We start from the raw sequence: 13761 nt of genomic DNA, 5'->3' as shown, positions 1-13761 counted from the left end.
TCACATTCCGTTTGTGCTTTTAAAGCTATTGGGGCGCCTGGGTGGCTCAGTTGGTTAAGCGTCCGACTTCAGCTCAGGTCACGATCTCGCTGTCCGTGAGTTCGAACCCCGCGTCGGGCTCTGGGCTGACAGCTCGAAGCCTGGAGTCTGCTTCTGATTCTGTGTCTCCCTCTCTCTCTGCCCCTCCCCCATTCATGCTTTGTCTCTCTCTGTCTCAAAAATAAATAAATGTTAAAGCTATCAAATAAATCGTAAGCCCAGATGTTATGGTTTCCAAGGACAAAGTCTTCTGTACTTTTTTTTCCTGTCTGCCGTGTTAGTGTTTATTCTGAAAATAGCTGTATGGGTTTTCGATAAAAGTGACAGATGCTAAAATAAATGACAGTTATTCTTTGTAGTAAATTAAAATGCTACAGGAAAATGCACTAAGGAGAGCCAATCTCTCTTCCCTTTGAATGCCTGTGGCGGGCACATCTGCATGGTTGAGCTCCCGTTTTGAATCCCTGCTGACGCGCTTTGCTCCTTTGGGCGACACAGTCAATCTTACTACATCTCGACTTAACCATCTATCCCAATGAGGCTCGCCCTTGTGGAGCTGTCTTAAGAAATCACCGAGCCGTCTTAAGAAGTCACGTTTCGCCAGGCAACTTACTGCTTGTGTTCTATCATTTAATCCTCAAACCACCTTACGAGGTGGTTACTGTCATCCCCATCTTATAGACGAAAAAACTGAGGCTTACAGACAGGAATTTGCTCAGCACCCACACAGGTAGCAAATCCCTGGGCCAGTCCCAACCTGCCTCAGCACGCATGGTCTTAACTCCCCGTGCTATGCTCTGTGAATTAAATAAAAGGATTCGAGGAAAGCTTTGGGCACAGTGCCTAAGACAAGCACTCGCATAACCGTGTCCATTTGTTTTAATAGCAATGATACGGGTGATATCATGCAGTTTTAAATAAAAGGGATGAGACGTTTGGTACGTGCTGTTGGATAGCTGCTTTTTTCCCTTCAGTGGAGACCAGCCTCTAAATGCCCTCTTGGGGGTCAAACCGGAGTGCGGAGGAGGTGATGCTTGCCTTCCTTCCTGGGCTGCACGTAGGGACCACAAGTGGGCTTTGCACGGAGCCATCAGCCACTCCTCTGGGGCTTTCTTTTCAATGTGAGGCCACGTTGAGGATTTTAGAATCTCACGCCCAGGTGAGGAGCAAGCTTTCTGGTACAAACTTTATGAAAGATTGATATCTGTGAGCCCAGTGATTCCTTTTCTAGAATCCACGATCGTGGCTGTGTGAAACCATAGCCGCCAACATACGTGTCATAGAATTGTTGTTAACAGAAAACAAAATGGGGAGAAATTCCGCGTCCGAAGATAGGAGATCAGTTACGTAAAGCAGGCTGCATCCAAACCGCGGAGAACCCTGGGACTCCTTTGGCCAAAGGTGCCGTGGGGGAAGACTGTTTAAGGACATTGAACTCAATCAGGAATAGCAAGTGAAAACAGTAGGTTAGCACAGTGTGTGTCCCTCACTCACCGGATTTTATTGAGTGTCCGCTGTGTGCACACGGTGGGTCTAGGCACTTAGGATACAGGAGTGGGAAAAAAAAAACCCTGTTTCCCATGAGCTTATTACGTTCTGTTGGAAAGGAGAAAGAAATCATGACCAATTTAACAATCATTAATTAATGCATCAACATATTAACTTGTAAGTAACTCTATACAATTATATATAATGACACATGAGGCGCAGAGAAGTAATCTATGGGAAAAGGGAGAGAGAAAAGGTGAGCGATACAAGACATGTTGGTGTGGTCGTGGTATTCTAGCCAAAGTGGCCAGGCAGGGCCTCACAAGGGGGTGACGTTTGTGCCGAGACTTGAATGAAGTGACAGACTGAGCTCTGAAGGCATCTGCGGGATTGAAGTCATTGTGATCCCATGTTTCTTAAAAGACAGTGTCGGGGTGGGGGTGGGGGGGTGGCGCCTGGGTGGCTCAGTCAGTTAAGCGTCGGACTTCGGCTCAGGTCATGATCTCACAGTTCGTGAGTTCGAGCCCCGCATTGGGCTCTGTGCTGACAGAGCCTGCTTTGGATTCTGTGTCTCCTCCCCCACTCAGGCTCTCTCTCTCTCTCTCTCTCTCTCTCTCTCTCTCTGAAAAAATGAATACACGTTAAAAACAAATTAAGAAAAGACAGTGTGCATATTACATGTACTGGAGGTCCCTCGCATATGCTCAGGAACAAGCCCGTCCAGAACTTCTCTTCAGTGAAGTCCTGAGCCTTTTAGGAGGGGTGCCCCTCCACTGCCACCCTCACTGCCTCCTGGGTACTCTTGGTGGCTGCACTGATGTTGCCCCACAGCTTTTGTAGGCTGGGCTTTATCAGAAGGGGAAGGAGCTTCCTCCCTCTTAAACATGGTCCCTCAGAGCGACACTGGCCCTGGGGCCCCTTCTGCACCAACAGACTTGAGACCGACACTGTCTTCCCCATGTGTGTTGCGTTAGGCGCGCATGCACACACGTGTGCACACACATACACACCCACACATACCACCTGTTCCCGGTGGCTATCATACAATGCCGCAGACTGAGTGACTTCTAAACAACAGGAATGTATTTCTCACAGTCCTGGAGGCCGGGAAGACCAAGATCAAGGCACGGGCAGACTTGGTGTCTGGCCAGGAGCCGCTTCCCAGCTCATAGACGGCCGGCTTCTCGCTGTGTCCTCACACGGTAGGAGAGGGGACGAAGCACTCTAGGGTCTCTTTTATAGTGACACCATCCCGTTCATGAGGGCCCCACCTCCCAAAGCCCCCCACCCGCAGGTGACATCACATCGGGGATTCGGTTTCAACATAGGACTTTTGTGGGGATATAGACTTTCAGTCCATAACAAACACTTCAGATGTCAAGTTCCAGGGCTAAGACTTTGGGGTGATTTTTAAAAAAATATTCTTTTACATATGTTTTTTTTTTGAGAGAGAGAGAGAGAAAGAGAGATTGAGAGCATGAGCTGGGGAGAGGGTCAGAGGGGGAGGGAGAGAGAGAATCTTGAGCGGGCTCCACGACCAGCACAGAGCCCAACGTGGGACTCGAGCTCATGACTGTGACATCACGACCTGAGCTGAAATTAAGAGCTGGACACTTAACTGACTGAGCCACCCACCTGACCGAGACGCCCCTTTTGTTTTTACTTCAGTGCTCTTACGTTAATGCATGTACCTGGTTAAAAAAGAATTCAAGCAATATAAAATGAAACAAAAGTTAAAGGATCTCATGCCCCCAGCAACATGCCAAGTCCCAATGCCCCAAGCAGTCACCTGTAAACATTCCTTGGGGTTACTGCTAAAATTCTAACTAACGTGTACCATTTCTTGACTCGTCACCTTTAGACTCTCATGCCTGGCCCACGTCCTTGCTACCTCTTTCCCCTCCCCCCAAAGTTTTATTAATACCCGGTGGCCTCTGTCACTTTACATGACATATTTAAACCGTGATTGTTGTCCATATATTCGAGAAGCGGGTCTGGACCCCACTGTGCAAGATGAGGAAGTTAGCCTCTGTGAGCCGTCTGTGTTGTTCCTGCCTCTCTCTGCATCCGGGCTTCCTTTCAGGCCAGCTGATGACTTGGTTTCGCTTTCAGCAAAAAATGCAAACGTCTTGACAGGGAGGGCTTTCATGCTTTGTCTATAAATAGAGTGTGAAAAGTAAAATGGTGTTTTCATTATACATATAAAATTATAATGCATACATTATATATGTAATACAATATACACAATTTGCTACAGACCAGAGTCTTGTCGTGAAGTCTGCAGAGAGAAGGAAATGTGATCCTCGGCCACGAACCCGGGCCACGAGCCGTTTGCCTCTTCTGCTTCGTTAGTTGGCAGAATCTGACGGCCTTGAGTGTGCTTCCTGATTAGACCGTCGCTTTCTAGAGCTGCCGTTTTAGTTTTGTTTGTGTTTTCCCTGGGGCTTCTAATTATCTTTCTTTATTCTTATTGCCCAAAGAAAGATGTGCCTCCTTCTTCAGCATCTCTCTGCATTCATTTGGCCTCTTAATTATGCGCTTATTGAATGGCCTGTTTGCACTGCCCGCCTTTCATACCTGCTGTGCAGCTGGCACCTGAGACTTCTTCCCATTGGATCCCTGCACTGACTCCCTCTTTCTAGAGGGCCGTGATTTCCTCTTTCTCAGATGGTTTTTTCACTCTCCTATGGTTTACTTTAAGAATCTTTTTCCTCCCAGAAAGCGCATAAACTTTCTGAGATCTTGCATGGCTGAAGATATCTTTATTGGGCCCTCCTCCGATGGCAGTTTGAACATAGAATTCTGAGCTCCTGTTAGTTCTTCTCCGGGCTTAGGAAACCCATGCTCCATTGTCTCCTTGCATTCGGTGTTATAGATTTCAAATGTTAATGTCATTCATATTTTTGTTCATTTGCAAAAATGCCCTTTTTTTCTGTCTGGAAGCCTTCAAAGCCTCATCTTTTTGAGGGTCTGAATCTTAGATGTATGTAGGTAGGATTGTCTGCTGTGTTTTGTTTGGTATTTAATTTATTCTGCTTGGCCTTTGGTAGACTCTTAACCTAAATACCTTTGCCTTTCTTAGCTTGGGCCCCTTTTATTCTGTTATATGTCTGATGTTTTTTCTTTCCTCTGCTCCCTTCCTGGAATCCTGTTAGATGCTGAGCCCACTGAATTGATCCTCATGTTCCTTTCTCCGATAAGTCCTATCTTTTTTACTTCTTGCTCTGCATTCTGGAAGACTTCACCGATCATAGGTTCTGTGTCCAATAAACTATTATTGCTTGATTACTTACTTTTCACACCACGTAGTCTTGTTATATGGATGAGGTACAGTGTCGTTTCAAATCACTGTTATTTATTAGAATGTTTAGAGCGATTTTCATTACCCTAGGTTACCTTCATTTCTCTTTTTAAAAGTTCCCTCGTAGTTTCTCTTGGTCCTTCTTTCCCAATCCATTGGATTGTTTCAAATTTCTAGTGATCTCTGGTTGTCTATGCATATTTTTTAACAAAGGTCTTGGCTGATTAATAAAGATGACTAACATGGATAGGCTAGTATTCCCAGCAGACCTGTCCTTTGAACAGGGGGTGACGTGCTGACTGACAACTCCAAGTTTGTCGGCCAGGCCCATCTTCAGGTAGATGGACAGGATCTGGTGGGCAGGTGTTGGCAGGCGGGGGAGGAGCTGCTCCTCCCAAGCTGCCCGAGGAAGGTTTCACTCCCAGGTGTGACCCTTGTATTCAAACCCCAGTCTTCTTCAAGTAGATTGTCCAATTTTATTACAGGACTGTTTTCGTTTGGGGCCTAAGGACAAAGCATCCCTGGACCAGTTGTCCATTTGATTAGGAATTGGGATGGAGACCGAGAGGCCTCACTGTCGTGTATGCAGCCATTAGATCAGCTTTCTGAATTCCGTCTCACAACCAGTGCTGCTCTTGGCACAAGCCAGCTCCAAGTTGGACCCCTCGGTCCAGGAGGCCCAGATCCTGTACCTGTCTGGAGGACAGAATTCTCCCTTACATTCATGCTATCATCCACTTTCGATTTTCCAGAAATATGTCAAAATCTCTGGTGTTTTGCTCTCACCCCTATTCTTCGTTTGTGTAGATTTTTCCCTTTGGGTATCTTCTCCCATTTTACTGGCATCTGGGGAGGAAGAGTAGATACAGATGTGCTTGTTCATCCATTGAATTAGAGGCCTTTATGTTCGTTTCGCTTTTCTGAATTCTCTAAAGTGAGCATGTGTTAATACATTCATAATAAAAGTAACAGTAAAAGCTAGTCTTGAAATGGAAGGGCCTTAGAAATATGTCATCAAGCCAAAAAGCGAAGCATCTTGGGGGCACCTGGGTGGCTCAGTCAGTTAAGCATCCGGCTCTTGGTTTTGGCTCAGGTCATGATCTCACGGTTCGTGACTTTGAGCCCCTCATCAGGCTCTGTGCTGGTGGTGCAAGACCCTGCTTGGGATTCTCTCTCTCTCCCTCTCTCTATGCCCCTCCCCTGCTCGCTGTCTTGCTCTCTCTCAAAATAAATAAATAAACTTTAAAAAATTTTAAAAAGAGGGGCGCCCGGGTGGCTCAGTCAGTTGGGCATCCAGCTTCAGCTCAGGTCACGATCTCATGATCGTGCACAGGCTCTGTGCTGACAGCTCGGAACCTGGAGCCTGCGTTGGATTCTGTGTCTCCTTCGCTCTCTGCCCCTTCCCCGCTCGAGCTCTGTCTCTCAAATATAAATAAACTTTCTTACAAATTTTTTTAAAAATTCCAAAAAGAGAGAAGCATCTTGTCAGTGTTCTGGACCCACCGTTCCAGCACTGCCCAAGAAACTGCTTTCCCTCCGTGCTCCCAGCTGAATGCATAAGTGGCTGGAGAACCTTGTCTCTCTCGTGCTGAGTGAGAGGTGTTGTCGGTGCAACAGGAGTGTCACATACAAAGCCTGATATTAAGCAGGTGTATCAGTCAGTGGCTTAAAATGGCCAGCATTTATCCACTTGCTGTTTGGATGGGCTCAGGTGCATGCTTGCTCTGCTGGTCCTTCTTCAGGCCACTCATGCATCTCCAGTCAATTGTTTATTTGTTTAAAGAGAGACTGGCTTTAATAACAGCCAAGGTTTGGAGGAGGGGAGGAAAACGAACAAAGCGGAGGGCTCACAAAGAGACTGCTGGAAACATGCGTTTCTGTGCACGGTAATCGTGTCGGCGCCAGTCCCGGGGGCCCCGGGACTCGGTCACTGTGCCTGGAATCCAAAGCTGTGGCTTCACTGCCAGACTCCTGGGCTGAGTGCTCGCTGCCCCTGGGGGTGAGACTGGTACTGTGGCTCCGGCTGTGGCTGCAGCTCCCCTGGCCACCCCCCCGGTCACTGCCACAGGCTGGCCTGTGTCCTCATCACCAGAGTCAGCTCTTTAATCTTCTGAATCCACACCGCTGCTGAGTATCTCTTTGTCCGGGTGGCCTGGACCTCATCCTCGCTGCTGTCCTCCTGGCTGCTATCACTCTTGTCACTCGCCAGGTCCCTGTCACCTTTTCCCTCGCTCACCTGTCTGAGATGGTCCGGTCATTGCCTGAGGCGGAAGGGGTGATTTGGGCCAAGTGTCCGTGGGCACCCCGAAGGCCAGCTTGGGCTTGCTCACGTGGTCACGGGGTGCAGGATCTCCAGGAGCGGCAAGAGAGGTCACCGTAAGGCTCAAGATCTGCAGTGTCACACCCACCCATCTCCGCGGTCCGAACAAGTCACACACACGCACCAGCCCGGACTCGAGAGTGGAGAAGGCAGCTGCACGTCTTGATGGAAGGCGCTGCGGAGTATCATGGCACCTTTGGCCACCCACCATTTTAATCACTCTGGTTTTTAATTCTGATTTTGTTTTCTAATTCTGTGTTTTCCGCAGGCTTCTGAGGACCCAGTCTCTGGAATGGTTCTACAATAACGTGAAGAGTCGCTTCAAACGCTTCGGCAGTGCCAAGGTCTTGAAGAACCTGTACAGGAAACACCGGCTGGAGAGCGGGGCGTGCTTCGACATTCTAGGTACGTGGGCGGTGCTCTGCTCTGGGAGTCTTTGCGGGGCTGGTGGGATGGAAGGAGGCCGGGCTGGGAGGCCCCCGACACCGGCCACACTCAACTGGGACCAAGAAAGTTGCTTAACTATCTGGCCCCAATGAGGATCAGAAGTAGGAGGCTAAATACCAAAGATTCTGTTAAGTTTGAGTTACCCCGTGCCAGCACCCCCACTGGGCTGTCGAATGTGCTGAGAAGACCAAAGTATTGGGGCCCCTGGGTGGCTCTGTCAGTTAAGTGTCCGACTCTTGATTTCGGCTCGGGTCGTGATCTCACAGTTGGTGAGTTCGAGCCCTGAGTCGGGCTCTGTGCCCAAAGCATGGAGCCTGCTTGGGATTCTCTCTCTCTCTCTCTCTCTCTCTCTCTCTCTCTCTCTTTTTTCTGCCCCTCTCCCCCTTCAAAATAATAAATAAATTAACATTTAAAAAAGAAGACCAAAGTATTTCTGCGTGTTGTGCACATATGAATTCTAGATGCCTAGAAATCAAAGATTCTGGATCGTCTCCCCCTAACGATTAAAACGTCAGAAAGAGGGACTAACACCTTCGCTGTTTTTATACAGTCAAGACAACCAATGTGATTAGAAGGAGAAATTATATTCTTCAGTTCTATTACACCAGCCAGTAGGAAGAAATCGCTGTCAGAATATGAACAGCGTATCCTCCAAAAAAGGCTGGTGTTTGTTGTTGTTGTTTTTTTCCTTCTATCTAAAGGCAGATTTTTTCCAACACTTTGCTGACACAGGTAAATGCTTTTTATCCACAAGAAAGAGGGAAGGAGAAAAGATCTCATCCGTCTCATTCTGGAGCTTTTTCGCCGTCATTACTTTACATTGTTGTATTTTCAATAAAGTCTATGGCCATGTCTTATCTGAAAATATGCCAGCCACTGAGACGAGGGAGGAAAGCATTAAAGGACGAGCATTAAACACAGAGAATCATTAGGGCCTTTTGTGGTGGTTGCTAGACTCTATCTTTCAAACCGTTCAGGAAGCCTAAGCTAAGAGAGCAATGCTGAAGGTTTCCACAGATTATTTTTATCTTCGCTTTGCTGGTTTTTCGAAAAACCTTTTCTCCAGGAACGGAGGCCAAAAAAGAAATAAAGCCTGAGAGGAATCCTGTTAACAGTCGTTTTTCAACCCAGAGAGATACCTCAGGAAGTTTCCAGAATATTATTGGCTCACTTGACTGCATCCCATCCTTTCTTTTCTCTCACATACACCCCCAGGTCTGCTTGGGGTACCCCTATACCAGTCACCAAATTCAGACCTCCACTGCCTACTGCAAGACGAGGGGAAAAGCAAACATGTGGAGAATCCCACAGAATAGACCACAAGTCTGCTCTCCTCCCCTCTCTCCCTCAGGCCCCAAGGGTGGCTCAGGCAGACGTGCGTCCCAAGCGGGCCAGCTCAGGGCTTTGAAATTTTCACGCGTCGCTTTCTGAGGAAAACCATCCACTGGGGGTAGCTGTCTGCCACCATAGAGGCAGATCTGGGTTCTGGGCCTTCCGGGATTCACCACTTCCTTCATCCGGGCCTTCAGGGAATGCTTTACACGCCTCTCTCCTGCTCAACCCTGTGAAGCAATAGCTTCATCACCTCTGTGTCCCCAAAGTGTGGCTCAACCCCTGGCACATCTTCTGTCCTCAGCGTGGCACTCGCTTAATCTTGAAAGCATTTTGTGGGTACGAAGACGCTTCGCTGAAGCATTCCAGTCAGTTGCTTTCATGATTCAGGGCGCCATTTAAACTAAGATTTCTGTTTAACAGAAGCGAAGACCAGGGGACAAGAAACAGTTTGTGAGATCATGTTCAAAGCTGATAAGCCACGATCATGAAACAATGGGGTTTATTCTACACACCGCCTAGAAAATTCAGTCACGCCTCAAGTAGGGGGAGATCCCCCAGGGCACGCGTGGGCTCCCGGTTACGCCAAATGACTGGAGCGCCCTCAAAATGAGCTCCCACCTATCACCCAGCACCCTTGCATTGTTGTTACCTACCTTCCTCAATCCCGACCATACTCAGTCCAGAATCACCTAGGGGGCTCTAAAACAGTGCACAGGGTCATCTTCCGCACTCAGCCACGTACTTCCGAATCTGTGGAGGTGAGCCCAGTACAGATACTTTGTAAAGCTCCATGGGGTATGTTAAGGCACAGCCGAGATGGAGAGCCCCAGAGAGCACCTGACCACAATTTGTGAAGCAGCATTCTTTTTTTTTTTTAATGTTTCTATTTATTTTTGAGACAGAGAGAGACAGAGCATGAGCAGGGGAGGGGCTAGAGAGAGAGGGAGGCACAGAATTTGAAGCAGGCTCCGGGCTCTGAGCTGTCAGCATGGAGCCTGACGTGGGGCTCGAACTCATGGACCGTGAGATCATGACCTGAGCTGAAGTCAGACGCTCAACCAACTGAGCCACCCAGGCGGCCCTATGCAGCAAGCATTCTCAATAAGATGGGCCCATCTTCATCACCACCCCCAGGACCAGCGTAGTTGCCCTGAGCACCCTCAGTGCATTGAAAATTCATCGAGTTCGTAGAATCTTATGGGTCAGCCACCAGGTGCCCGCCCTGCACCCACGTCAGTCCTTCCGGCCGTCCCAAGCTAGGCTTACTCCTCCCACAGCCCATATCAGGTGACCGGGATAGGCCAGGCCTAGAAGGAGACCCATTGGTTCCATCAGATAGATCTAAGAGGTATTCATTCCTTTAATAAACATGCAGCAAACGTGTATTGAACACCTACTGTGTGCCCACCTGGTTTGAGTGACAAGACAGACAAGACCCTACCATCCCAGAGCCAGCAGGCCAGTTGGAGAGGTCAGATCATAAGTAAATAAATTTTTTAAAAATATAGTGTCCAATGGTAACGAGTGCTCACCTGATTCATCCGATAGATTGAGCATGACATTTTTAATGGTTACCCTAGAGAGAAGCGGCACTACGTGAAATGATAAATGTAGTCGTTATTAATGTACTTAATCTCTAGACAGTTGGATAAATAACATACGCGTTTATTGGATAAATAAACGTTTATTGGATAAATACGCAGTTATGGGATAAATAAAATGGGAGAAATAAACCCTGCCTTTTTATTCATGAACACTGTATATCTATTTTGGATGTGATTCCTGTAAAGGTCTATAACATCCTTCATCTGGGATTTGACTGACAAACGAGGTCTTTTGAAAATGCTGAGCCGTGTGAAATCAGAGGTTCCTGCAACTCACGAAAGATAGGATGACCTGGTGTGACTGCCACATCAGTGCTTTCCAGAACAGTTCAGCTGCTTTCTGCCATTCCTAAATAACACTGAAAGATCCCACCTGTGAATTTAAAGGGACACGGGGGGAGAGATGCTGTACTAGAAGTTTCAAAATCATGCGGAGCAAGAGCTTGCCCTCTGGGCAGCTCATTCTCCCCAAGATATTTCTAGATCTTCTCTCTGCTCATTCCCCCCTCCACCCTCCCCCATTCTCTCGGCAGATGACCGCACCTTCTCCTTCACAAGGCAGGTAGTATGCACCCCTACACTGGATCCTGTCACCTTCTAGGAAGGTCTCAAGGTCATGCATCCCTTCCTTCTTGCTAAGCCAGCCTCTCTCTTAACTGGTTCCTTCCTATTGATCTGTAAACATGCCCAGGTCTCTCTGTTTCCCAGACCATTCCTGGTCTGCACATTCCCCCACTTGCCGCCCTGCCTCAGTGCTCTTCCCAGTAGGTGGCGGAGACCCTCAACCGAGAGCACACTGCACTCAGGGCTTCCACTCCCTGCCTTTCCTCACCGCCCACACCAAGCCGTTCTCCCGATGGCAGCCAGAGTGCACTTGGACGTGCAAATCTGACCAGATCACCTCCATGGAAGCTTCACTGGCTATTCATGTGGCTGTTGGAATAAAGATCAAAAAATAAAGATACGGTCACCATGTCCTGTGTTGTCTGGGTCTCCAAGCCCAGCCACACTGCCTCCTGTTTCGGTCCTCAGATGCACCTGCTACCCCCACCGCCTTCCCTGTGCACGCTGTTTGCCCGCCTCCCCACCACCCCTCTGCCTGGTGACTCACTGTCCCTGTTAGACATGTCCACCATACTATGAAGCACCCAGTCAGGGCACTTAACGTATCTATAATTTTACATTGACTTACATAAATCTTTGATGAATTCTTTCCCACTAGACTATCCAATTGGTCAGGGCAACAAGGATTTCTGGCTTTGCTCACCAGTATACCCTAACACCCAGCCCAGAGCCAGGCACCTAGTTAGTAGGTGCTTGTGGACTCTTGGCTGGATGGATGAATGAATACTGGCTGTAGCCACGCCACAGTGAAATATTTGCACTAAGATCGGCAGCTTAGGGTCTGCAGAGATGACATCTTAAAGCCTTACATCGTAAGTGAGGACACTGAGGCCCAGAAAGACAAAGCCACATCCTCAGGGTCACAGAGCTAGAATAAATGGACTTCATATATATTATGAAAGGCTGGTCAAAAAACACAAACACGGAGAATGATATATGGTCAGACTGAGTCGCCATGACAGGCTACCCACTAATGGCTTGTTTCGTGAAGGTAGCCGGCTACTAAACCTGCCTCAAATACCTATAGCATTTACCCCTGGATTTCCCACATGGGAGCCCCCCTAACAGCCATCCAAGAAAGCACGGGGTGTATTATAAGCACTGAGGCCCGTTGCTTAGTTTGACATAGCATTACTGGCATTTGCCCCGTTTTGAGCTAAGGCACATAGACCCATATTTATTTTCTGGGTTCCATCAGTGTTCCCACCAACATCCAATCCAATCCATTTTTCTTGAGCCACCCACTGTTAGGTGCTATCTTGGGTACCAGGGATATAATATCCAGTGACTTTAAAAGAGTCCCATCATCCCCATCTTCAGAGATCTCATTTGATGAATGAACACATATCATAAAAATCCCCAACTTGGAAAAGGGCTTTAAAAAGGGCTTAGCCAACTGCTCTGCCCGGCCTGGATTAAGATTAGGATTGTGTGTTCGATTCAAAGAAGACCAGAGGAGAGGCAGTGGGCCTTCAAAGATCAGATGCCAGGGGGGTGACCTTGGCTATCTCTGGGCTTGTTCCACGTGGACTCCCTTCTACAGAAGAGAAAGGTGATAGTTAAATCATTAGCTACAGGCAGCTGTGTGGGTCCGTGCCACAGACCGCAGCTAAAGACCAAACCCACAGGGTCTCATCACCGTCACGAGCACTAGAGATTTCTCTTTCTTCTAGTAAGGAAGCCGAGTGTCAGAGAGGTTAAGTCACGGACTCAAGGTCGCATGGCTAGTAATTTGCAGGTCCAGGAATCAACCTTTCATGTCTCTGACTTCGATCTGTTATTCTGTTTTTGACTCCACGCTGCCTCCGAAGAAGGTACCGGAAGAAAGCTAGGGGAGGCAGCAACGTAACACCACGAATCAGTGTGAGAAGAAAAGGGTGACTGGTCCAAAACCGTAGCGTTATTATAAAACCCAGCGGTTCCCTAAACCTGTTTGCAAAGCTGACTTAATCAGAGTGGGTACGGGTGACCTGCCAGTTCTGTGACCGTGCTCCTGTGCTCCCTGGGGACCTGTGATAATCCTATTCTCTGTCCCGCTTTCTCCCTCCCTGTAGGAGGAAGCTTTTTCGAGGCAAACCTGGAGAATGAAGGAAGTGTGTCAGGCAGTGATTCAACATTTTATAGACAGTCTGAAGGTGAGTTTGCCTAAGAGCTTATAGCTAATGGGAAGTTGGAGGGCTGGGAACACCTTCAGACCCCATCAGGGTCTCCCGGTTGCACTGTAACCGCTGGACACAACTGTTTGTGGCTGTGTGTGAGTCTCCACGGGCATTCTTGTTGTTGCCATTTGTGTGACTCCATCGTCGAAATCGGTGAGTATACGCAAGGCGTGGCCTAAAGAAACGCATTTGCTACCCCACCCTTGGGTACCTCACATCACCTGGTGAGTCAGAGCTCCAATACCATCTTCCGGAGTTGGAATATAATAATGAATACACCCGCGTAGCTCATATTAAAATATTCTTGCAGGGGTGCCTGGGTGGCTTCGTAAGTTGAACGTCTAACTCTCGGTTTTGGCTCAGGTCACGATCTCACAGTCTGTGAGCTCGAGCCCCGCATCCGGCTCTGTGCTGACAATGCGGAGCCTGCTTGGGATTCTCTCT

At 48.2% G+C, this 13761-nt stretch overlaps 1 protein-coding gene across 3 annotated transcripts in view; it reads left to right on the top strand.

Moving 5' to 3' along the window:
• Nucleotides 1-13761, top strand: part of LOC122492129 (myosin VIIA and Rab interacting protein) — a 375178-nt gene that overhangs the window by 268576 nt on the left and 92841 nt on the right. For all 3 annotated transcript variants that reach the window (XM_043595686.1, XM_043595688.1, XM_043595687.1), the window contains exons 4-5: nt 7417-7553; nt 13213-13293. In XM_043595686.1, the coding sequence (XP_043451621.1) occupies nt 7417-7553; nt 13213-13293 (218 nt within the window). The remainder of the gene's footprint in view (nt 1-7416; nt 7554-13212; nt 13294-13761) is intronic.

Source organism: Prionailurus bengalensis, chromosome C2, assembly GCF_016509475.1.
Source record: "Prionailurus bengalensis isolate Pbe53 chromosome C2, Fcat_Pben_1.1_paternal_pri, whole genome shotgun sequence".
Taxonomy (NCBI): Eukaryota; Metazoa; Chordata; class Mammalia; order Carnivora; family Felidae; genus Prionailurus; species Prionailurus bengalensis.
The sequence above is the reverse complement of the archived record's forward strand: the minus strand, read 5'-3'. Positions and strand labels throughout refer to the sequence as shown.